Source organism: Lagenorhynchus albirostris, chromosome 21 (genome assembly GCF_949774975.1).
Source record: "Lagenorhynchus albirostris chromosome 21, mLagAlb1.1, whole genome shotgun sequence".
In the NCBI taxonomy this organism is placed as follows: Eukaryota; Metazoa; Chordata; class Mammalia; order Artiodactyla; family Delphinidae; genus Lagenorhynchus; species Lagenorhynchus albirostris.
The window spans coordinates 10050868-10078008 of NC_083115.1; the positions used below are offsets into that span (position 1 = coordinate 10050868).

Here is a 27141-nt window from a genome sequence, read left to right on the forward strand (position 1 = left end):
TCCCACCTCTGTAAAGAGCATGTTTTGAAGTAGATAAATTTCAAACTAACAAAGCCAAAGAGCAAGTCACTGAAATGATTCTAGACCATTTTCTCCTCCTTTTATAGTATTAAACCTTTGAATTTTTTTTTTTTTTTTTTTTTTTTGCAGTACGCGGGCCTCTCACTGCTGTGGCCTCTCCCGTTGCGGAGCACAGGCTCCGGACGCGCAGGCTCAGCGGCCATGGCTCACGGGCCCAGCCGCTCCGCGGCATGTGGGATCCTCCCGGACCGGGGCACGAACCCGCGTCCTCTGCATCGGCAGGCAGACTCTCAACCACTGCGCCACCAGGGAAGCCCAAATCTTTGAATTTTGTTGCTATTAACTAAGGGTTCTCCTGTCCATTTCATTACACCTTGTAGACTGTGGAGAGTATTTCACTTAAAAGCTGACTGCCTTTTTTTTTTTTTTAAAGAAGCCCTCTTCTTTCTTTCTTTCTTTTTTTTAAGAAGCTCAAGCTGCACGGATGGACCTAGAGATTGTCATACTGAGTAAAGTAAGTCAGGAAGAAAAAGACAAACGTCATATGATATTGCTTATATGTGGAATCTAAAAAAACGGTACAAATGAACTCATCTACAAAACGGAAATAGAGTTACAGATGTAGAAAATAAACTTATGGTTACCAAGGGGTAAGTGGGGGGGAGGGATAAATTGGAAGATTGGGATTGACATATACACACTACTATATATAAAATAGATAACTAATAAGGACCTACTGTATAGCGCTCAATACTACTCAATACTCTGTAATGGCCTGTATGGGAAAAAAAATAAAAAAAGAGTGGATATATGTATATGTATAACAGATTCACTTTGCTGTACACCTGAAACTAACATGAAATTGTAAATCAACTATACCCCAATAAAAATTAAAAAAAATTTAAACCACTAAAAAAAAAAAAAGGAAGCTCAAGCTAGTTGCATGGATCCTGTAAGACTTTGTAATTAAAAAAAATATATGATTGAAATCAGAAGATTCAGGCTTAAATTTCTGTTCTACCACCTATGTATGTAGTTTTTGAATTTGGACATGTCAGAAATTTCTGAGTCTCACATCCCTCAACTGACAAATGGGATGAAATCTAGGTCACAGAATTACTGTGTGAATAAATGACTCAATATATGAAAATATGCCCTGTAAAATATACAGTAGGATACAAATATCAGTTATTTATATATACATAGTACACACACATATTTGTCTGGGTCAAGAGAATAATTTTGGAAAAGGTTAATTTCAACTGGATACAAAAGGTTAAGGATGATTTAGTAATAAGCTTGATCAAAGGTTTTCTCTTATCCAGTAGTGGAATGCAATGATAGACACTGAATGCCTTTAGAAAGGCAGAACTGAAGAATTACATTACAGTTGCAGGGAGTACTGTAAAGGAAAATGTAAGACACATTCACATACAAAATGAGTGAACTAAGCATGAAGGTGATATGAATGACTGTGACATACAAGCCCCTACTCTTGCTTCAAGTCAGCGTATTGTCCTAAAAATCTGTAACTAACTCTCTAGGCAATCAGAAAATGGAAGTAATACCAGTTGGGCAATCGCCACTTAAAATTTTTCTTTTATTGCTATAGGATGCATGGCAATTTGTCATTCTCCACAAGAGACACAGCCACCACACCCTTGAAAAGACCGTGTTTATAGAAATCTGGAAACACAATTTGCATTCAATTAGAAGTAGCTGTCTAACAGTGACAGGATAGAGTTCATATTTTGCCACCAATAAAGATCTGAAATAGGAATGCCGTTTTTCCAGCTGAAAGTCATTTAGGAAAGGTCTGGGCAGTTCTGTCTACATTTACAGTAGGTCAGTCAGTTACAGCTGAGGATGGAAGTAAGAACAGTAACTCTGAACTTCACCAGTGGACCAGCAGACCTGGTCCAATCTAATCAATACATAGCACAGCGCTATTCCCAGGGGAACATGCTGTATCTGATTATAACAAATGTCTCTGCAGACAAAAGACATTTTTTTCCTTCAGCTAGCTCTTTTTAGTTGCCAAATTAAAGATTCAATTGTTCATTTCAATCAGAAATTTCAAAGAGGACTTCTTGGATAAGTTCCTTTCAAATGCAGTCTTGGCTGAGAATATATAATATTTTGGAAAAGACGGTGATTTCTTGGCATACAACTTTCAGCACCACCATTTAGACTGAAAATCATCAACTCCTTTCCTCCTCCAACAATAAGGATATTTTCTTATGTTGTTCAAATAAAATGGTAGGACTCCCTTGATTTCCATTTTCTTCAAAGACACACATATTTTTCAGGTACTGGCTCTCTTCTGTCTATAGAGGAGACCATCTAAAGCAAGGCTGTGCTAAATGATTCATTTTCTCATATTAGGCTTCTCAATATAGTTTGAGATAAACAAGGTTATACAGACAGAAACTGAGTCTTAAGGACATTAAATAAATTGCCTAAGAACACACAGTAATTAACAGCACTAGTATTTAGACTTAAGGACATGAGTCCATCTGACGTCTGTGTTCTTTTCATTCCCCCTCACCACCTGTCACGCTTTGATGGGTAACATAAAGATTATATGGGCTCAGCTGGTTCAAAGCAATGCATTGACCTTAATCTGCCACACATACACCCAATCCACTTTGTATCAGAGACTACTTTTCCACCCATTCACAGAATCTCATTCCTTTTCATATTAAAGGCTTTTTTTGTTTTGAGGCAACAAAACCTCATGCATTACGGCAGGCTAGCGTACTGCCTGGGTTTGAATCCTGCTTGTGGGACTTTAGACAAAATACATCAGTTTCATCATTTGAAAAATGGAAGACGGTTTTATGGGAACCATGACTCAGCATCCATGGAAATCACCTTGTGCAGTGCCTGGCACAAAGTGAGCCTTCAATCAAGATTTGCTATGACTACTGTTATTATTTGAAACATATATTTCAATTATTTAAGACTGTTTTCCAGAAACTTCTCTTTATTTTCTTTCCTATTACTATTCATTAGACTTCCCGCTTTTGTTTCTCTCATTTTTATATTAAATTGGAATGGATGGGGCTTAATTCAGTAAAGTGGTTGGTAAAACAATTGTATTTTTTTACAGCATTTGACAAAATTGTCTGCAAAATGGGGTCACCAGCAGCTGGCAATTCAGACAGAAATCATTATGGTTTGTTTGTTCTAAACAATCCATTTACTTTTTTGCTGATGCTGTGTAAAGGAGGAACAAGACAGTCCTACTAACTGTTTTATAAATTTCAAGTTCTTTTCTACAACCTGTTACGTGTAATAGGACACTCATTTAGCAAATTACTTATATGTTTTAAGTCACAGACGCCTCATTTACAAAAGAGTAAAATAAAATAAAGGAAAATAATGCTAATCTTTACCAGGAGATTATTATAGGAAACTTAAAAAAAATTATAAATTAACAACTCTAAAAAGAGTGAAAGTATAATGCAAATTCCCAAATTCAAAAAAGGAAGTAGTTCAAATTTGCCTTACAAAAGGAAGGATTAGTAACTTTGCTATTTCACCAATATTTATAAAATGCTAGGAAAAATAAATAGAAAGAGGGCAAAAATGATACAGCGTTTGTAGATGAAACATAAATCTCTTAAAATCTCCAGTCAAGAATGATTTCTGAGTCGTTACAGTGATTTTAAAAAAATTATTTAAAAATTTTTAGATTAGAAAAATATTTTTCAAAATTTCTGACTAGCATTTCATGACATGGGAAAAACACTTATGGTTCATTAAATAGATAGAAGGTGGAGAAGTAAAAAGCCAGAAGGAAGAATACTGATTCGAAGAAAGTATACTAAAATACTAGCAATAGTATTTTGGATAGGTAGGTAGGCAATTTTAATTTTCTTCTTTGCGTTTTTTTTTCTACTCCAATATGAGTTACAGAGGCGAAAAGGAGAACTTGAAGGGCTGAAGTGATCAGGGAAGGATACCACAGAAGACACCTGGCATACCGGACAGGGTTCTGAGCAGGGCCATGAACATGAACTACCACTGATAAACGCTCCCAAGATTTACCCAGAGGTGAGATGCTCTCAGAACCAGCACTGACAGTTAAGGGGACGTTTCCCTATAAAGGTGTGCACACTTGTACCGAAAGAACTGAAAAGTAATAAGGCTCCCTCACTCTTTTTTAACACCGACGCCCAAAGCACACCAAATCTTTCTAATACACAACAGGTTTGCTAAATCCATACTACTTCAGAAAGGGTTTTCAAAATTCACTTTACAAAAAACACCAATGTCAACAGTTCAAAGAATGGAGGCCACACACACATGATTACATTGTAATAGCACAGGTTGCTTTTCACATACGGGGATTTACACGTCTCCTTCCTGGCTGAAACACAGTGAAAAGAAACCTATTCAGGGCTGATTATTTCTGACCCATGTGAACTTATCCAAGGCCTTTGACTCTATTTTGAATTTTTAAGTCCAGTTTATTGCGATTGCTGGTTCCTCAAGTTTCAGCTCCAGCCTTTACTAAGCTGTGTTTCCATCACAGCTCTACTCCAGTGCAGGATTCCCCTGAATGCAGCCTTTGGATGAGCTGAGTACCTCATGCTGCTCTCACTGTTCTCACCAAGACTAGACTTAGGATCCTGCCACTATTGGTTTCTATTTCCAAAGTACAGAGTATATTTTCACGAGATTAAAAAATGTATTCATACTAACACAACATTGTAGAGCAACTATACTCCAATAAAATTAATTAAAAAAAACTGGCCAAATCATAGAGTCTATTTAAATATCTTATTTCCATGGAAAACAGGGTAAATAAATAAACCAAAGCTTTATAAATGGAAGCAAATATTGTATTGTACCCTATACTCTGAGTTGGTGGAGAAAAACGTTTTTCAAGTCTCTTGTAGTAATAATATGTGAGTGAACTTATCAAAATTGATGACACGCACACTCCGTGCATGAAGTATATCACTCTTTCAGGGACATGATTAAATTTCATCTCCTGGATCACTGGGAAGGTGAGGGCATGAATCTTTCAGCGGTGTACAAAGGGATGATCGCTTATTTCCTGAATTTTTCTTCCTCTTCCAGTTACGATTTGACACAGGAATTATAGAAGTTGTGTCTCTTTTATTACATGTTTACTTACTTCTGGGACAAAACAAAGCTGTGCTCTTAAGTTATCACAAATAGAATTCAACCGTAGAGAAAAAATAAAAAGTATTCATCCATCAATTCAGCAGTATTTACTGAGAGCCCACCATGAGTGGGGAGTGATGTATGGTACACTGAAATATTTTAACATAAAGGTACACAAAGCCTTCGTTCTTACTTTTAAAACTTTACCAAATACATGGAACGAATTCTGCTGAGAGTTAGAGATCAGAGTCAGATTTCAAAATTATTTCTCTCTCAACAGTAGTATTGCAGTGAATAGAAATGTAAACTGAGAGATTCATTTCAGTTCCCTAAGTATTTCTTCCATTCCCAAACTACTCGGATATGTTTAAGGATCGCCTCCATTGCCCCATTAATGATAGCATGAAGGGTTCCAATTACAAGAGTTTCCATAACTTTCTTCAATGAATCATGCAGGGGAGAAATTATTCCCAGACAAAAGGCCAGAAAGAAAACCCTAGTATTTGCTTTTATATAATGAACACTCAAAAATAGAAAACAAAGCTCATCATGATTCCTCAATGCTGGTTAGCTAAAATCTACATAATTATACTAATCTTTTTGTAAGTAGAATTAAATAACAAATATCCAAAGTCCCCAGAAGGGATTATCATTTTGGAGTATGTAATGAGTGTCCTTAGGGGAAGCCGATCTAGTCCTAGCATTTCATTTCCTGTTGATCTTACTAGATTGTTGCCATCAGTGCAGTTAAACGATGCTTTATCTAGCTAAAGTATAGCCAAAACATCATCCTTCATGCAATAAAAAATATGTGTACCTTGTTTCGTTACAGCCTGGGTACCACCAACCCAAAGAGAATGGTTTTAGAACCAAACTGGATATTTAAACAGACTGGGAAAACTACTGAAGTTGCCAAAAGTAAATACTTTCTTTTCAAGTATTTTCTACCATGCTGATAGCCAAAGGAAATTGTTCATTAAACGCACTCTCCAGGCTGGAACAGAATAATTGGGAATATCTATGTATTGAAGAGCTTATCAAACTGAGAATGAGTTTTAAATAAAGAGCTAAAATCAGGGAGAGAAAGACTGGAGTTATAAGTTTTACTTTCAAAGCCTGATAAATTCCCCTGTTGCATATCAAAGTTTAATTCTACGCTATTCACAATTTATCAGTATCAAAACTATTTTTACTAGTCCTTGCTAACTTCTTAAGTTCCCCTGACACGGCACAAAGCACTAATCAATCTAACAGTTGTAGACCTCCATAAACACAAAGCACATTTCACATTAAACACAGGAAAACGAATCTGAGATCCTGCCTAGGGACTTGCTTTCAAACATTTTCATAATTAGTCACTTGCTATAGAATTTGAATTGAGGGCATCTATGTATAGTTTCCTTACTCCATCACAGCAGACTTTATATGAGAACTGAGGTGCTTTGGAATAGAGGCCCCAAACAGCTAAGTATCTATCATGCCTTAGGCAGTTGCTGAAGGCATCAAGACACACTTAAAAAGAAAAAAAAAAAAAAAGAAGAAGAAAAGAAAAGAAACAAGAAACAACCCACAATGTTCTCTATTGCTCACCCAGAACTAGGCCTCAGAGGCTACGTGGCTATTTTCCAATATTTGAAAACATTACATTATCCTAAAACTACTACATATGTGGTATCTTTTAATATCCATATGTATCTCAGGGGGAGGGGATATCTGGTCGACCCCAACCATTGCAGGAGGTCATTTCTATTCCAAACAGCAAATACCATCCTGTTCCCAAACTCGATTCCCCATCCCTCAATAAGGGCAGGGGCGAGACATGAACATAATCTTTGGAAGCAGATAATTGTCTTGGGTTAAAAACTAGTGAACAGAATATATAAATATACTTACATGAAGAAGTATTTGCTCCTTCTGTTGATACTGATATTCTAATGGGAGACTCTATAAAACATAAAAGTGGAATGAAGCTTTATTGAGTCATGCCACTTGGATTCTTAAATTAGAAATTTTGCCAGGCTTGGGTATCATCTAGAAAAAGAGGCCTAGAAAATGGTGCAACAGAAAAGCTGAAAGCATCTCAAAGTCAAAGGGAGATATATGCAATATTCAAAGACCACAAAGGAATGTTTCTGTAGGCCAGACCCAAAGACTTTAGAAAGAGATGCAAAAGGGGCTGGTCCATCTGCAAAGATACCCCCAACACACCAACTGCTGGTCCATTTCCTAAAACCACTACTCTGAACAGATCCACACTCCAGGTGAGACAGATAATTCCTTCTCTTAGGTTGGTCTTGATTTTAAGAAACATGAAACCAAAGAGAACAATCCCCATTTTCAGAGAGAGAATGAAAGGCAACTTTCATGCTTAGAGGGGGAAGAAAAAAGAAGAAGAAGAAGAATGACAATATTTTCAGGCGAACTGCTCTGCATAAACATCTTGGCCAAACGTGGTGCTGACTAAAGTCCATGCAAGTCCACTAGAGCAATTACTTCAGGATTGAATAAAACGTGCTAAATAAATACATAATACAATCACGGGGGAGGTACAGTAGCATGACTCTCTTAGGTAGCAAGGATAAAGGAAGGAAAGCCAGTACTTAAGTAAAGCAGAGCATAAAACATACCTCATGCAGAAAAAAAGCATGGGACCTAAGGGTTTTTATGAGCAAGAAATAAGAACAACTCAGTATCAAAGAAGGATGCTTCACAACCAGAAATTCAGCAACCAGAAAGTTATAAAGACTCAAGTCGTATCAGAAAGTACTAGTTACAGTCACTCCAAATTCCCAAGGCAAGTACCCCATGAATTTAAAAGCTCAGGTTTGTAACAGCATCTACTCGGGTTGGATAATGAAGTCCTTGCATTAAAGAAATGCCAGAGTGAAAGGTGAGGAAATTCAGAAACTCTACATATTTTTTTTCTTTTTCTCTCCCTCTCTCCCTTCTCTCTCTTTTTTTCTCTTTCTATTACTCAGAAAAGTAAGATTCTCTTACACTCCAGGATCATTCCACCTTATAACACACATACTTACATCTCAGTAATGACAAATTAATATGCCCTCAATACGGCCAAAGAGGTCTAGGACATAGAGAAAGTTAGCTTTTATGATTTTGTACAATGGCTTTGAAGGGAAGAGGCCAAACTGGGGAAGGTAAGCTAGAAAATGGCTGTGTTAGATCACATGGCCTCCAAGAGCTTCAACAAGGTAGAGGCCATAATGAAAAAAAAAAAAAATCAATGAAGCCAAAGCATTAACTCTGGGGTAATGAACAGAATACTGAGCTTGAAGTATCTGCTCTCCCACTTGCTGAGATACATGACTCAACATTTCTACTGCTTCAGTTTTCTGATCTGTAAAATGAAGAAAAATACTGCCTTGTTTCACAGATCTGTGTGATTACCAAACAATACGTAAAAATCTTTGTAAACTGTGAAGTATCATGCGAAAAACAAGTTATCATCAAACCTCTGAAGTGAGTTCTGAATCTAGGTCTCCAAAAACTTGTTCCCAACTAAATGTTTATTTTTAAATATTCTAAGGTTCTGTTAACTATGGAACTGCAGAGGTTAAGAAAAAGTAAGAAAAACACTTAAATTCACAGTAGCTGAATTACATTCACAGCTAGTGGAGAAATCAACGAATTAGGGTTATACATGTGTTTAGTAGAGTTGGGTTTTAAGTAGCGAATATATGCTCAGACCACAACTGCTATCAGCAAATATGATAGGCAAGTGACAAACAAACAAAAACAAACCAAAACACCCCCAAAAAACAAACAAAAAAAGCAACAGCATTTTAAAAAGTCAGGCCTATAACTGTGTTTTTGTTCAAGTTTAGTGACCCACAACTGATCATTAAGAGCCCAAAGGTCAGAGGTCAGACACTGATACATTATCCAGGAATAAACTCTGATGGATGAATGAGGGCAGAGACAGCTAAGAGAAGCACCTAGAAAGATATAAAAACTGAAGTTACAACCCAGACGTCTCCTTTCCTGGTCTAACGTCACTAAGTTGTATCTAGGTTTCTTTTTCCCATGCATGCCTCTTGGGTCCAAGTTCAGATACACAGCAAAAACCAGACTCTTTTAAGTAAAATCCAAAAAAGCAGACTGAGCTGGAGAAAAATACTGGAGCAGAAAACAAGAGCAGCTGAAATGTGGATGCAGAAGGGGTTCTGATTAGTAGAAGGAACAGCCAGCTGTGATGCCTGTCGCTCTGGTTAGTAAAACTTGACGAGCTTATTTTCCTTACCTGAAGACACATATGCTGTCTCAGTTGAGGCTGGCATGCCAGTGATGATCTCTGCAAAAAAGAAAAGGTGATAGGACATTATGATGTACAGTCAGGAGGCTGGGAGCCAGTTCCACAGCCTTCCTTCAAATAAAAAATGTGTGTAAAGGAAGAAAGTACTGCAAGGGGACGATGAAAGCCCAGGCCTCATACATACAGAGAGCGAGAAACGCAAAAAAAAAAAGACTATCCGGATAAGTAGTTCTTCTTTCTTGGGCAAAGAGCATGAGATGGGCTGTGACAGAATAATTAGGAAGAATTCCCTGCCCCCACTGGGGTCAGTGAAGAAGAATACATAGCAAAGGGCTCCTCTTCAGAAAGGAAGACGGAAACGGCAGAACCAAGAAAAATCAAAGCTGGGAGATCAAAACTGTGGTCAAAATTTTAAAATATTAGATCTCTGGAGAATTACATTTCTGTCCAAACCAAAAGCAAGTCATGTTTCCAGTCGGGATTGATGAAAAACATCAAGTTCTGGTATCAAATGCTACATAAAATTGCCAGTGGTAATCAAGATGGGTGTCTCATCATTTCAGCTACTCGGAGCAGGGCACAGAGCAAGCAGGCAGCTCCTAACTCAAGGAAATGCAGAATGAACCTGTACACTTCCGGATGCACATCATGGGAATTGTGACGGTACTGTTCAAACTCTGACTTGTTTTCTTACTGCCTTTATGAGGGAATAAAGGATGAATACATTGTCTAATTCTGTATTCATCCAGTCCTTCCGAAAAGGGCTTCAGTTCGTTAGAATCTAATGTTCTCAGTGAGGCATAGGTTTATTGGACGTAGAGATGCGATGGTGGATATTATTCAACTTTCACTGTGTGTATAATTATTGTCAAATGATTTACTATTTATTAACCAGGACAAAAAGAGAAGTTGAATCTGTTGTGATGTATATATTACAAAAGTTACTAGATCCTACTAAAATCCTAAGTATGTCATATATTATCATTTTATGTTGGAATTAATAGCCTGTTAATCATGGAGTTGGAAATGTTCACGATCAGTATAATCACCTTTAAATACAGTTATGACCACTTAGGGCTTCCATGATAGAACTAGTCTAGTAGGTAAGATGAATTAATTTAAGTGGCAATGTTTCTTCAAGCTGAGAGGCTCTAGGCATAAATGGTTTAGTGGAATTGGAAAAAAAAATGGCATGTGAGATTCAGCAGGATGTTTAAGAATAAACATCAAGTTAAATATGAGTATATATAAACATGAGAAATATATCTTTAGTAAGACCAGTTTGTGTTTTTTCTCATGCAATTTAAATATGGACGGCCCTCTCTAATGAAGCATTAGGAAGACAAACCATTCAAGGTGCAAGATTATTATCAAGCCACCAGTCACCTACATTGGCTCTTACACCCATAAAAATGGGATCCAGTGAAAAGAATCAGCATGTGAGGGTGTATGATGTCCTCGGGACCTTCACAAGCAGCAGGCATTAAAGAAGATATTCTGAGTTGGTGTTATGGCGTTTCTGTTTCTGAAGTGGCTACAACTAGCTTTCTTCTTATGGGCTGTAGAAAATGATAACGGTTTTTCTTCGGGGAAAAGTTAAACAGATAGAAACATTTCTATCAAAGATTCACAGCATTTGTCTTTCTCTGTGAGTAGCTAGAAGAAGATCCAAGTTTCCAAGCAAGTACCCACATTGGGAGAGATGCTTTCTCATTCTGTTCACGGGACTCATCAATGACACAACAGCCAGACTGAAGTAAGAAGCTCAGGTCATAAGAACTGGGCAAAAATCCCCATCCTGGTATGAGTATCAAGACTCTTTCCACATTTATTTAGTTTCTTTTTTATCTGGTAAGCGGGCCTCTCACTGTTGCGGCCTCTCCCACTGCGGAGCACAGGCTCCGGACGTGCAGGCTCAGCAGCCATGGCTCACGGGCCCAGCCACTCGCGGCATGTGGGATCTTCGCGGACCGGGGCACGAACCCGTGTCCCCTGCATCAGCAGGCGGACTCTCAACCACTGCGCCACCAGGGAAGCCCTCACATTTATTTTTGACAGACTAAGTAGTCCCCTGTGACCTTCCAAAAAATAAACAAAACAAAAACCCCAGAATCAGAGCTATTCTATCTTCAGCATTAAAGATCTCAATGGGAAGAAAGGTTAACCATAACATTTCCTTGTTTCACTGAATGATACATACATAAAAATACCAGAACAGGAGGTTAGTACAAATATGTATCTACATGTAGACAACTTAAAATAACCTCCCTTTCTAAAATTAGAGTTTATCCTGGAGACCTTATAAATATCTTTAATGATTATGGTTCAAATAAAAAACTTTTGAATTATCTTGGGGGTAATACAAGCTCAGAACTTGTATACTTCTATACTAAAAGAATCTTGCTAATAAGAAAAGTTAATCTTTTTGATTAAAACCACTCAGCAAACATTTTTGGGTAGAATTCATAGATTGAGAAAACAACCTTTTGTTATAAGGGTGATTGAAAATAATTTTGTTACAATTACAGATTTAAAAAAAATTATCAAGTCCTGAAATCTCCTTGATGTTTATTTAAGCAACACATCTTTCCCCTTAGTAATGTCGTATATTAAATTTGTTAATTTATAAAGGACACCCCCTTCATTACTGCAAATTAATAGGGATTTAGAATCATCAAGAATTGAATACAGCTGAGCAATTTATGCTGAGTAGGCAAGGAAACATGGAACATCAGTATATTTGTAATGTTCGAGTGTTTTAATAAACTGGATCTGTTCTCAAGAAAAAGTGGCAGTGTCTGAAAAATAACACCTTCTGGAAAGGAATGTTTCTAATTATTAAGTATGCATGGCTTGTTTGAAATTTCATCATGAGCACAATATACTAAACATAACTATTTAGCAAAATACACATAAACAAATACAAGCATACATATATCTGTGTGAATTTAAATATCCAATTGTGTGACTCTTTCTTATTCTAAAATCACAGGTCATTATTGTGCCTTCAAAAATTGTGATCAAGTCATTTTTTTAAAGATTTAAGACGGGCATACTTATTAGCACTGGTAAAAATGATTTTGAGCATCTGAATCCTTGCTCATAATCAGAGCTTAGTCTTAAGCAACTGAGAAATTGTGAAATTAACAAATGGTGTAGAGGCAGGATGGATACCATGCATTGAAAAGACAGCTCTTTTCCACTCATATTACTCTTCCTTATTACACTTCATGAGAATCCTACATAATGCAACATACATGGAGACTACTATACAAACTATAAAACACATTTTATGTGCTTCTTAGTATAACTATAGGTTGTTCACCAATATCATGGCACTTCTAACAACACTGTCAATGTGGGTTACCCACATGAGCTAATTTTTTAAAGGGCCAATTGATATATTAATCAAATTTTGTGGAAATATTTTTTTCTGCTCATCTAAAATGAAACAGCTCTTTTATTGCTAGGAGCCCAATTGCTCCTATGGGATCCTGGATCTCACTCAAATGATTTTTCTCCTGATTAAAACAAGAAAACCTAGTAGAAGATATGATTGATTAGTTGTATATTCTCCTGTATTAATCTTTTAAAAGACAGCAGTACTTAATTAATTTGAAAACCAGTTACGTCTATTATTCTCTTCCCTAATCTGCTGCCCAGGAGTTTTTATAGAGCTTCTTAGCTAAGAATTAATGACTACATTAAGGTTTCCTCTATAAAGACCAAGCCAAATAAGATACAAATTAAAATCAACATACAGTGTATGATCTGTGTGAACATGGTGTCTGTGGCCTTTTAAACTACTATATTTGAATTCATGAAAGGAATCCACCTGTAATCCATCACGTAATGATGATTGCCTATGAGATCCTGTTTTGTACGAAAACTCAATTGGACTTTGGTAGACTGACATAATCCCAGAAGGCATCAGCAGAATGCATAGGTTTATATCTGTCTGCTGTATGACAAGTTCTTTTTTCTAAATAAGGTAGGGATTAAAAGGCATGGGAAATGACCAAAAACATATAAATTTCTAAAATGCTTAACAATTAACCTATATGTACATTCTTTTCTAAATGCTTGAAGATATTGGAAATATGGTCATTGCTTCACTCAAGCATATAATGCGTCGAGGGGAAATTCACAGTTTTTTCGTATTATTTCATTTATATCTGGCTGTTAATCTCAGCAGATCTAAACAATGGATTTCACTGCAGGAAGTTTATAAGATTAGATGGAAGATTTTCACGATCTGTGCTAATTTTATTCTAATAGTTCTCCGGCTGTCATAATGGGATTAAAGATAGTGTCAAACAGCAAGCTCATCTCGCTAAATTTTTCTTTTTTTCCTAAGGAGAGAAGAAAACACAGTCTTCCATGCATGTTTCCTTCTAACTCCTGCCATCCCTCCTAGAATCTTGTCCTAAAGTATGAACATCTAAGGCACCTGTGTGAGAATTTAAGTAAATCACAAGAAATCCTTTGCATAGAATGAAATTAGGATAATTAGTTCACAGCCACATACCAGGATCTTTCATCAAGGCAACCTATATAGAAATTATCAAACTGTAGTTATGTACTTATCGGAGAAATGAGTTAGACCACACAAAATAAACAAAATGACTAATATTTCATAGATAATATAATTAAAATCTCAAGGGGAGTTCTACATAATATAATATTTTGGCAACATGTTCTTATTTTTAAGTCTTTTTTTTCCCTAGGACACCCCTCCCCCATACTGGGGGTGAGGGGATTCTTGAGAATTCTACTCTCTCAGCCCAAGTCAATGGTAAATACACATTTAAGAAGAGATGGTTTATCACCCTGATACCAAAACCAGACAAAGATGTCACAAAAAAAGAAAACTACAGGCCAATATCATTAATGAACATAGATGCAAAAATCGTCAACAAAATACTAGCAAACAGAATCCAACAGCACATTACAAGGATCATACAGCATGATCAAGTGGGGTTTATCCCAGGAATGCAAGGATTCTTCAATATACGCAAATCAATGTGATACACCATATTAACAAATTGAAGGAGAAAAACCATATGATCATCTCAACAGAGGCAGAAAAAGCTTTTGACAAAATTCAACACCAATTTATGATAAAAACCCTCCAGAGGGAACTTACCTCAACATAATAAAAGCCATATATGACAAACCAACAGCCAACATCATTCTCAATGGTGAAAAACTGAAACCATTTCCACTAAGATCAGGAACAAGACAAGGTTGCGCACTCTCACCACTCTTATTCAACATAGTTTTGGAAGTTTTAACCACAGCAATCAGAGAAGAAAAAGAAATAAAAGGAATGCATATTGGAAAAGAAGTAAAACTGTCACTGTTTGCAGATGACATGATAATATACATAGAGAATCCTAAAGATGCTACCAGAAAACTACAGAGCTAATCAATGAATTTGGTAAAGTAGCAGGATACTAAACTAATGCACAGAAATCTCTTGCATTCCTATACACTAATAATGAAATATCTGAAAGAGAAATTAAGGAAACACTCCCATTTACCATTGCAACAAAAAGAATAAAATACCTAGGGATAAACCTACCTAAGGAGACAAAAAACCTGTATGCAGAAAACTAAAAGATACTGATGAAAAAAATTAAAGATGATACAAACAGATGGAGAGATATATCATGTTCTTGGACTGGAAGAACTGATATTGTGAAAATGACTATACTACCCAAAGCAAGCTACAGATTCAGTGCAATCCCTATCAAACTACCAATGGCATTTTTCGCAGAACTAGAACAAAAAATTTCACAATTTGTCTGGAAACACAAAAGACCCCAAATAGCCAAAGCAATCTTGAGAAAGAAAAACAGAGAGCTGGAGGAACCAGGATCCCTGACTTCAAACTATAATACAAAGCTACAGTAATCAAGACAGTCAGCTATATACATATAGCTGACTCACTTTGTTATATAGCAGAAATATAGATCAATGGAACAGGATAGAAAGCCCAGAGATAAACCCATGCACATATGGTCACCTTATCTTTGATAAAGGAGGCAAGAATATACAATGGAGAAAAGACAGCCTCTTCAATAAGGGGTGCTGGGAAAACTGGACAGCTACATGGAAAAGAATGAAATTAGAATACTCCCTAACACCATACACAAAAATAAACTCAAAATGGATTAAAGACCTAAATGTAAGGCCAGACACTATAAAAATCTTAGAGGAAAATATAGGGAGAACACTCTATGACATAAATCACAGCAAGATACTTTTTGACCCACCTCCTAGAGGAATGGAAATAAAAACAAAAATAACCAAATGGGACCTAATGAAACTTCAAAGCTTTTGCACAGCAAAGGAATAAACAAGACAAAAAGACAACCCTCAGAATGGGAGAAAGTATTTGCAAACGAAGCAACTGACAAAGGATTAATCTCCAAAATATACAAGCAGCTCATGCAGCTCAATATCACAAAAACAAACAACCCAACCCAAAAATGGGCAGAAGACCTTAACAGACATCTCTCCAAAGATGATATACAGATTGCCAACAAACACATGAAAGGATGCTCAACATCACTAATCATTAGAGAAATTCAAATCAAAACAACAATGAGGTATCACCTCACACTGGTCAGAATGGCCATCATCAAAAAATCTATAAACAATAAATGCTGGAGAGGGTGTGGAGAAAAGGAAACCCTCTTGCACTGTTGGTGGGAATGCAAATTGATACAGCCACTATGGAGAACAGTATGGAGGTTCCTTAAAAAACTAAAAATAGAAGTACCATACGACCCAGCAATCCCACAACTGGGCATATACCCTGAGAAAACCATAATTCAAAAAGAGTCATGCACCACATTGTTCACTGCAGCACTGTTTACAATAGCCAGGACATGGAAGCAAACTAAGTGTCCATCAACAGATGAATGGATCAAGAAGATGTGGCACATATATACAAGGGAATATTACTCAGCCATAAAAAGAAATGAAACTGAGTTATTTGTAGTGAGGTAGATGGACCTAAAGTCTGTCATACAGAGTGAAGTAAGTCAGAAAGAGAAAAACAAATACCGTATACTAACACATATATATGGAATCTAAAAAAAAAAAAAAGTGGTTCTGAAGAACCTAGGGGCAGGACAGGAATAAAGATACAGATGTAGAGAATGGATTTGAGGACACGGGGAGGGGGAAAGGTAAGCTGGGATGAAGTGAGAGAGTGGCATGGACATATATACACTACCAAATGTAAAACAGATAGCTAGTGGGAAGCAGCCGCATGGCACAGGGAGACCAGCTCGGTGCTTTGTGACCACCTAGAGGGGTGGGATAGGGAGGGTGGGAGGGAGACGCAAGAGGGAGGGGATATGGGATATATGTATACGTATAGCTGACTCACTTTGTTATATAGCACAAACTAACACAACATTGTTAAGCAACTATACCCCAATAAAGATGTTTGGAAAAGAAAGAAAAGAAAAGAAGAGATAGTTTGGCCGTGTGGCAGTTTATAACCAGAGTACCTCTTCCCAGAATCTTGAGGGACAGGGATGTGACAACATGAAGGTAGTGAATTTGAGTCCCCAAGAGCTCAGGACCTGAGCCGAGACTTCTTGGATAACCAGTCTTGATCTGAATACAGCAAACTCATAGATGACAGTAGAAGGTGAACATCAGAACGGCTCCACATTTTCCTCTGGTGACACCAGAACTAAGCCCCTCAGGTGTGGGAAGAGAAGAGAGTCCCCCGATGTACAGAATGCACTGGGCTTGTCTATCCGGCTGCCTGAGGAGTACAGGCTCTGACGAGCTTCACATCTGACCCACTTCCTCTGAAAAGACAGGGCGTTTCTAGGCAGCCACGTTTCTGGCTCCACTATCCTGGGTGAGCCCACGGTGGGGACCTGAGTAGAATACACTGATGATTTGTAAGCTCTCTGGATCTTTTGATGTGGTCTGGCATAGTCAGCTCTGCCAGTCAGATTCTTGCTATGGGGAATCTGATTTAGGAACTGAGGAAACAATCACACAGTAGGAGTCAAAACTGGAAGGATGCCTTCAAAGGAGGCATGAAGAGGAATATGGCCAATTGGAATCATAAGCAGGTCAAAGTTTGGAATTATAAAGAAGCATATTTGACGGGCTTCCCTGGTGGCGCAGTGGTTGAGAGTCCACCTGCTGATGCAGGGGATGCGGGGTCGTGCCCCGGTCCGGGAAGATCCCACATGCCGCAGAGCGGCTGGGCCCGTGAGCCATGGCCACTGAGCCTGCGCGTCCGGAGCCTGTGCTCCGCAACGGGAAAGGCCACAACAGTGAGAGGCCCACGTACCGCAAAAAAAAAAAAAAAAAAAAAAAAAAAAGAAGCATATTTGAAAGCAGGAGAGGTTAGAAAATAAGAAACAGAAGATTCAAGAACATATCTGAGGCACATGAAGGAGAGACTTGAGAGAAAAGCCATAAATTCCTGGTGTTTAAACTCATAGATACCCCCTGGGTACCATTTTCTCCTCGAGTCCCAGTCATAATGGAGTTCAGTTCTTCCCAACGGAACCCCCCTCTCTTGATGCCTCACACCAGGTTTTCAGTTTTTGTTCTTCACAAACCAAGGAATCTACCTTAAACGTTCACAAACAGAGTCTGGTATAGAGTAAACTATACTGGACCGGGAATTAAATAATTTAAGACACATCCTAAGTCTCCATTTCTTTTTCAATACAATGAGAGGGTTGGATAAGGATGAACTAGTCCTAACATTCTAAGTAGAAAATAAAAACCACCACCTTATAGTGTAATTGACATTCTTTGTTCTCCTCCTTCAGATACTTTCAATAAGCCAACAGGAACCCAGTCCTTAAAGGATTTTAGTTCGTTGTTTAAGAATGACTTCCTTACAATACTCCGTGAACTTCTTTTTATTCTTGTCAGGTAAAAAAGAACACCCCTACCTTCATTTCTCTACACTTTATAATGGGTCAATACTACATTCAAATTCAAGACCAATTCTTGAATGAATTAATATGGAACAGTAAGTTGGATGTCGCTCCTATGAAAGAAATGTGAAAAGCCATATTATCAAAACTTCTGCACCCCGAAATTAATTTTAAAATTCTATTAATTCTATTAATTATTTAATTCTATTTTCCTGGGACTTTACAGTATGCATAACTACACAAATCTAATCGTGTCCAAATCATAATTCAATAGCCTTTACCACGAGGACACAGATTGAACCAAACAAGCAACTGACAAACTGAGAACAAGCTATTAAACACGGTATAATAGAAAGAAAAGAATAAGCCACTGAAATTTTAAATTTGTGTTTCAAGTTGCATCCCATAAAATTCCAAGTGGGGAAAAATAACGCGAGCCAAACTCTATTGCTTAACCTGTGCTGATTAAAAAAGAAAGCGATGTTATGTTTACTCTTACAAATTTTAAATGGTAAATGATAAACACGACCCCTAACAATAGTAAGGGAATCCACTTTTCACTGTTGTCCTTTATTCTCTGTGGAGGGAGGTATTTAAAGCGAAAGTAATGAAGTGTGATTACACTGCAATAGAGCAGTTCATTGGGAAGTCCACAGAGGACCTAGGAATTAACCTGGATTTTCCCAACCCTGTTCCATATTTGTATCTCACTCCATCCTCCTTATCCTGTTAAGTCAACTGATATAAACAACATCAATCTCCTAAGGAGTTAACCCCTGAAGTTACTTTTACTCTTCCCTTGCTGGCTTCGCCATTTTATCTTATCACTTTAAGAGATCAGGCCTTTGCGGTGGACATTCTTTCTCAGCACCTGCCTAGAAGCGGTGCAGTTACGCTTTGTTTTATAACAGATGACAGGACTTGTGAAGGCAGCTGTTCAGTGCCATAACTCAAAACAGCACCAAAGGTTTTGAAGCAGCGTTTTATTGTTTCAAGAGATTTAGCTGCTCACTGCTAGCTCATCATCAGCTTCTAGAGATGACTCCATCAAGTTGTGCAGTGTTAGGGGATCGGGAACAGAGAGCCACCAGCTGTGGAGCTTTGCCCTTCCTCAGATAACTCAGAGAGGTGGTCGGAAGACAGGGGCACCTTCTGCCTCCAAGTCATTCATTTGTTTAACAAACATCCCCTGACACTGCCCTCAGAGAAACAGAAGCTGAAGCCTATACATAGTAAGAAAGGCTTTGCCTCTAAGACTCTCTTAATTTCCGAATTAACAGGCCCAAAACAACCTGATAGGCCTAACTTTCTACTACCTAGAGCCAGATGTATATAAGAACATAAAAACTGCCAGGACTACGTCAAGATTGTATTCTGTTTACACACACGCACGCGCGCACACACACACACACACAGAACATATATTCATACATAATACACATATGTATGTAAATATATACAATATACATATATTCTGTATATACATATGTATTCTGTACATAAATTATATGTATACACATATTCTGGTTTGATAGAGCAAAAAACTTACCTGCTCTCCCTGACTAACTTAAAGTGGAGGTATAATCTCTTTCTTTTAGCAAACCATCCTGTCTCTGCTATTCATGATGTTATTCAAATCCCTTTTTAAAAAATCTATGTATATTTCAGGTCTATTTCAGTCATGAGTAAAGAGCCTTATGGGGGACCCATAAGATAGTTGAAGTGCATGGTTTTCCCTCCACGATTTTTGTTTGTTCACAATGAGATTTAACACACCGATGTATTACAAGTCTTACCACATACCTTGATGACTCCTCTCAGAGACTGAGAAATAGGACATAGTAGGTGTCTCTTACCGTTTGCATCCACAATGGTGATATTGGCAGAAGCACTGTCGTTTCCTAATTTGCTGATCACTTTGCACATATATTCTCCAGAATCAGCCAGTGATGCTTTGTTAATGCGAAGTTCTGACTTCCTGTGAGACCAGGACCAAAGCGGTTGTAAGTATATTCCACAGAAATACAATGACCATCAAAATAAAGCCCTGGAGTTTCAGAGTTCTCATACTCCCCCTTCCCACTCTACACACACCATGTTAAAACACAACTGACTAGTACACAGATGTGTGATTTCACCAAAAGTGAGATACATCTCATTTATATTATACCCTGGACATAGTCTTAATTTTATCACCCAGCTCAGCAATTTAAATAAATTCTTTTCTCATTTTTCTTATTATTCCTTTCGCACCACCACTAACCACATTATGCCTCAGAATTTTTTTTCACCCAAACGATAAATTTCCTTTCCTCTCTGTATCTCAATGTCACCAGCCACTAGGGTTAAGGAAGATAAAAAAGTGTAAAGCCGTTTCTTATAAATCCGGTAAGCACAGATACTTAATGAAGGCTAGACTAGATTAAAATGCTCTGCACTCCTTTTCCCAGCAGAGTGACATCAGGAATTATGTTAATTTTGAATGCAGAGGATTTATCACTTCCAAAAGAAAGGGAATTTGTCATTCTTTTAAGAAGATTCTCATTGCTGGGAGCACAGTACCACACAAATGGTTCTTAATATTGAAATAAATATTCATACAACAATACCACACACTTTTATAAAACTACATATTAAACCACTACTTGGCGCTCCTTCTAATCATGGGCAGCACTGTGATTTGCATCTGTCTCTATGCTTTACTACTGCACATAGCCTATAATTTAAGCAGTCTCTATGATTTAAAAACTCAGGCCTATTGGGATTGGCACAGCATTCATTAAAGCCTTTTGCTAGCTAGTGGGAACCTGCTGCATAGCGCAGGGAGCTCAGCTCTGTGCTCTGTGATGACCTAGATGTGTGGGATGAGCGGGGAGGGACGTCCAACAGGGAAGGGATATATGTACACATACAGGTGATTCACCTCGTTGTACAGCAGAAACTAACACGACATTGTAAAGCAATTGTACTCCAGTAAAACATTAAAAAAAAAAAGACAGTGTCCTTGTATACAGGAGCCTGGTACTGGCTGCCTGGGTTCTTGAGAGGAGGACATCAGGGAGAAAAGGCAGGAAGCAAAGACAGCAACTCAGAATTATACGCAAACCTCCCGTAAACTACACCTTCCTCATTTTAAAGTGAATTTTCTGGTCTTCTTGTCAGATAATATTATTAATCAAATTGGATCAATTGTTCAAAATTTAATTTCTACTCTTCTCCAGTCTACTGAATTGAACCACCCCTACCTGCCTTCCATGTTGGTACTTTTGCTTATTACTTCTTTCTCCTAGAATGGGGGCCCCATATTTCTACCCATCGAGATATGAGCTGATCTTTAAGGACCACCTCTGAGCCAGTTCCTTCGTCAAGCCTTTCATGATCATGTACCTGGAGCTGCTCTCTTTTTTTTTTTTTCTAAATTCTGCCAGCCTTGAGTACCTCCCTCATGAGAGTCTTCTTAAAGAAACATGGTAATCAGACTTACAGTTAACATTAATTTACAGTTAATCTTGGATAGTTCTTAAAATCAAAATTCTCCTAAAAGACCTGGGCAGTGTTTACTGGAATACTATTCCAAGGAATGTAAATAAATGTTATGCTTAAAAGAGAAAGAGAAAGAGAACAAGGGAAAAAAATGTAATTTTCTATGCTGAAGTAAGTGTTGCATTAAACAAACTTAGAGTTCGTTACAACCTACCTCTTAGTCATTTTATGCAAATAGTTACAGTGAATTTCTAAGGCATGACAAGTGACTAAGGAATCCCTTCTGTAGAGACACCCTTGGGAATTCTATGACTGAGCATCAATGGGCCAAGACCAAGAATCAATTTAATCAAGCTAAGCATAACAAATACACTCAGGTTCAAAAATCAGCAGCAGAAATACAGGCTGGGAGGGATAAGCCTTGACAACAATATATACAGAAAAAAGGGACTTCAATTAGCTACACGTTTAACATTACTCCATTTGAAACAACTATTTAAAAAAGAAGAAGAAAGAAATGTATGCACTGTTTGGCCAAATTAATATTAAAAGAGCACGAGTCAAATTTTACAAAAGTCTCAATACACCGCTCACAGGCTGAATCACATCTAGAGTATTGCATTACGTTTCAAAGTGGCATTTGATAAAAAAATTATCAATAGCTAGAGGAGTTTAGAAGAGGGTGATCAGAATTGAATAGGGCCTAGAAATCTTATCACTAGAGAAGATGCTATTAAAGAACCAGAGGTTCCACTGGCAGGTAGCTATGAACAAGATATATTTAAATACATTTCATCGTTGTTATCTGAAAAAGGAAATTATTTGGTGAAGCTCTTAAAGGTAGAATTGTGTCTTACAGGAAAAAGAAGGTACATTTTGGATGATATATAAGGAAGAACCTTTTGAGCGCCCAAAATTGGACAGGGTGTCATGTGAAAGAGTTAGGTTTTCTCTTTGGAAAGATTCAAGTCTGGAGGGCCACCTGTCAAGCAATTCCTAACAAGAATATCTCTAGGCAGAGAAAGATTAAATTAGATCAGTGGTTTCAATCAGCTTTGAAAAAACAAACCCTGTTTTAAAATGAAAGCTTAAATGAGACATGCATATTTAAAAATATTATGAAGGGAGAAAGTGTTTATGTCAAAAAGGTTGGCAACCCTTTTTGCAGTTCAATGGAAACTCAAAATTCTCCAGGGACATGAAGGGCCCCTTTGAACTCTAATGACACGTTTAACTATGAGATTCTTCAATCCTTGGGTCTTAGAGCAGGAATGGGAAATAGTGAGAGAGTAGAAACAGACAAACCTTCTTAAAAATTATACACTGCAACAATTTGGGGCTTTAATAAGTATGGTTATAATAGTCTTATTTTACTGTCTTCAGTAGGCTACCATATCTTGCCTAAAAGAAGAAAGTTAACTTGGAAGAATTAATGAACTCCCTTCCAATCACAAAATTAACTTTTTGCTCTTTAATTGATGAGTTACCTGGGGATCTGGGAGGGGTGAATATTTTGGCGGATTTTCATTTCTAAAAGTTTTAAAACAGTTAATTCATGCAACATGTTTAAAAAGATGCTTGAAATAGAGTAAGCTCCAAATAAGTGTTGGCTATTATTATAATTACATTCTACATGCCTGCAATTTTTAGATTTTTATAATAAGCATGCATTGGTTTGGAATAAGAAAAAATAAAACAATGTAACAATAAATTAATACAAACAGTTATAAATATTAATTTCTTTTTCTTTTTTTTATATCAAAATGCAAACTGTGTTCTTCTAATGAGTGCTCACTGACAAGACAGATTCAAGGCTCCCATAGCTACTATCTCGTTTTTCTTACTTAACTTGATTCTTCCACCATGTTTTACAGGCTAAGGCAACTTAAATGCATATAGAACTGATCACCTCAGTTTATAAAATTCCATTCCTCTGATCTCTAAGGAATCATATGAACTTGCGTGTGTGTGTGTTCAACACAGCTTTCAGATACTGTTGAACTGCCTATGATGAGAAGGGTAAAGAAGAGAGAGAGGGATTTCACGGTGCAAACTAGAGAATGTCAGTTGCCATCTGGTTCTACCAGAATGAAGTCACTTGCCACTGCAGCAACTGTGAAACTCTACAGAACCAGGCACTGCGTAAAATGCCTCACATAAACGCTATGAAACAGGCACTGTGTATTCCCGTTTTATACCCAAAGAATTTGAGATTTTCCTACATATAAAGTTAAAATGACCTGTCAGAGCGGCTCAACTCATCAAAGAAGGGGATGTGTAGAAACCTTTTCTATTATAGAGTCAAAAAAACCTGAAACAATTGATAACAGGAGAAATATTCCTTAAAAAATGTTGTTAACTTGACCAAATCAATTAGAATCGATTTTAAACAAAATTAAGATGTCTAAGAACAGGGAATTCTCTGGTGGTCCAGTGGTTAGGACTTTGTGCTTTCACTGCCGAGGGCCTGGGTTCGACCCCTGGTCAGGGAACTAAGATCCCACAAGACGTGTGGCGCAGCCAAAAAAAAAATGTAAGAACAGAAACGAAGAGAAAGAGAAGAAACGAAGAGCTGGTACAAAATTAAGGGCATCCAAAAGTGTGCGCCAGACACAAACAACAGGAAGTCAGACTTTAATGAGGCTGATGTAGGACAGGTATGCAAATGAGGCCAACTGGACGACCCCCAAATACGATCTGTCACACACCAAACTCTTTAACCAGTTTTCTTGATCAAAATGGTCCACCAGGCAAAGGAAAGGAGAACAAGGGGACACTTAAGACCAGGGCAGTTTCCATTTCCTTTCATTGGCTTAGCCAAATAAAATAAAATAAACAAAGGCTCACACGTGAATGCAAAATCATAGGAAGAACATGTAGGAATGTCCTTTATTAGTAGGAGCAGGGGCCGAAGGTGGATAAGACTTTACAAAATAATAGCAATTCCCTATCGGTATAAAATCTTTTCATAACACTAAGGGATTAAAAGGAAATTCTGGCTGCTACGAAAAATCTAGATTGTAAAATGTGAAAAAGAAACGGAGGCGAAGGACTGGAAGAGGGTCAATGTTTTACTTTAAACAAAGACAATGCCAGGGAAATCCTAAACCTCACACTAAAATTCACCTCTGCTTGTGATCACAGTCTAAGATAAAGTTTATCCCTTCTTGGCCTGCTGGCTAAGGGCAAATGTAGTAAGAGAAAGTTAAGTAAGCAAGAAACCACTGCAAACCACTGACATTTTGAACATCTTCGTAATGAAGAATTATGAGTAATGTAGATGAAGCTGACAAACAAGAATGTCTTTTATTGAAGACTTTACCCTAAGCCTGAACATGCCCCTTGCCTGAAGTCGTGATGTTACTGGATACTACAGCAAAATCACAAGTAGTTGTGAAAAGACAAAAGACATAGATTCAGATCAATTTCAAGTCCAAGTGTTACCATTCATTAACATTATATCTACAGGAAGAAACCTAATGGCCTTCATTCTTGGGATATTAACTTTTTAATGGGTATAATAACAATAGTATTCATTCTCTTATATTTCTAAGTTGAAATAATTGAGGATCTTGCAAATGTTAATTAAATTTAGATTCAGTTTGGTCCTTTAAAAAAAGGTGACAGCAGTAATTTTATTTTTTAAGATACAACTTCAGAAATGACCGAATACCCAGTTCTGAAACCCAATAAGCTGGTCCCTTATCAGTAGCTGCCCACTTTACACAAAATATCTTATTTGTCAGAGGATCAAATATGCTCAATGCTTTGCCAAGAGTAATTTACAGTCCCATTACTTGAATAAAAGTCTTTCTTGTTCCCACTTAATTCTTTCCAGCAAGGCTATTGTTTAAAAGAAGTGATTTCTGAATATCGGCCTTTCCGGGATAATGGGATTTTATTAATATGTAGACAGTGCTCTTAGCTGTCTGGGCCTATGAAGCCAATATGAAAATGCTTTTCTGAAGAGCAATGACACTTTTATATGTCATCCAAGCCATGCAACCAATGAGCTCTTTACCTATACATGTTCTCTTTCAAAACCGAATTCATTCCAGGCAACTCACTTGTTCCCTTTTGTCCTCTTGTTTACCCAACCTCATTAGCTTCTCTCCAGGCATCCTCACCTAGAATACCTGCAGCCTGCAGCTGCTTTGTTCTGTTCCTTCAGTCTAGATAATCCTCTCCTCCCTCTCTTCCTCCTCCCCTCTTTCTAGGAAGCCTCCACAGTCCTGGACTGGGTCCTCTCCCCGGCCCGTGTGAGCTTCTTTCTACAGCATTCCGTGATCATCACTATCGCTGAATTTACAACCGAGTCACACAACTGCTTACATTTCCCTCCCCTCTTGAGACCAAGCCTCTGAGAGCAGAGAGAACTTCTTCTTCATCTCTGTGGACCCAGCGTCTAGCCCGGGGCCGACACGCAGCATCTGTCCAATAAAGGGCAAAATTCCCCATCCACTCCCCCACTGGCCCAACCCAACTGGCCTCTTTATTGCCCTATGAAAAGAACCTGCTACTGACTGTGGTTTCTGCTCTTCTCTATAACCACCCCACCCCACCCACCCACCGAGAGGGATTCTCTGTCTTCAGCAGAGTCAAATCTACCCCCTCACAGTGACTCCTGAATTTCTTCGGGGCTCCCACACTTCCCAGCTCCCATGGTACTTAGCGCCAGTAACCTACAATTCAGTGTTTAGTTTGATTGTCTGATATGAAGTGCTAGATAGTTCGTCTCCCTAATTCAATCTGGACTTACCATAAAGCAGGATTTACCTCAATATAACTAATCCATTTTTAGATCACTATTTGTAAACAGATGGGCTGCTTAAAAACCTTGACGCTCCCCAGCCCTAGCAGGGTTTCAGCACTTGATCACTGGAACTCCTATGTTTTATATAAGGCTGAACTGGACAATCTCTCTACAATCTTACGATCCCCTGAGTGTAAAGATAACACCTAGGATTCTTCCGTTTCTCCACCTTCCTAGCATTTGTGGGCACTTACTTATTTTTGCTATTATATGACAGCCACATAGAAATGAATGAGACATGACCCTGCGTGTGCAGATAACTGAGTTTCTTACTAACTGGGCTATTTGATGAAAAACAAAACAGACACTGAAAGCTATCTAAAAGTATTTTTTGCTGCTGTGAAACTTCTCTAGAAGAATCATGCTTATTTTTTCAATTCGTTCACTCTATCTCCTCCCCTCCCCACATGGACACGTTATTAAATGTGTCTGCTTTCCATTTTTAAAGAAGGAATGAGGCATTAAGGAATCCAAGAAATAGA

The 27141-nt window shown here is 37.8% G+C and overlaps 1 protein-coding gene across 6 annotated transcripts in view; it reads right to left on the reverse strand.

The window, feature by feature from the left end:
- NRG1 (neuregulin 1) overlaps nucleotides 1-27141 on the reverse strand; it is a 1016158-nt gene that overhangs the window by 135762 nt on the left and 853255 nt on the right. For 5 of the 6 annotated variants that reach the window (XM_060136219.1, XM_060136227.1, XM_060136222.1 and 2 more), the window contains exons 3-5: nucleotides 20220-20341; nucleotides 9419-9469; nucleotides 7054-7104 (exon numbers count right to left, since the gene is read on the reverse strand). In XM_060136219.1, the coding sequence (XP_059992202.1) occupies nucleotides 7054-7104; nucleotides 9419-9469; nucleotides 20220-20341 (224 nt within the window). The remainder of the gene's footprint in view (nucleotides 1-7053; nucleotides 7105-9418; nucleotides 9470-20219; nucleotides 20342-27141) is intronic. The other variant, XM_060136225.1, reaches the window with a different exon arrangement.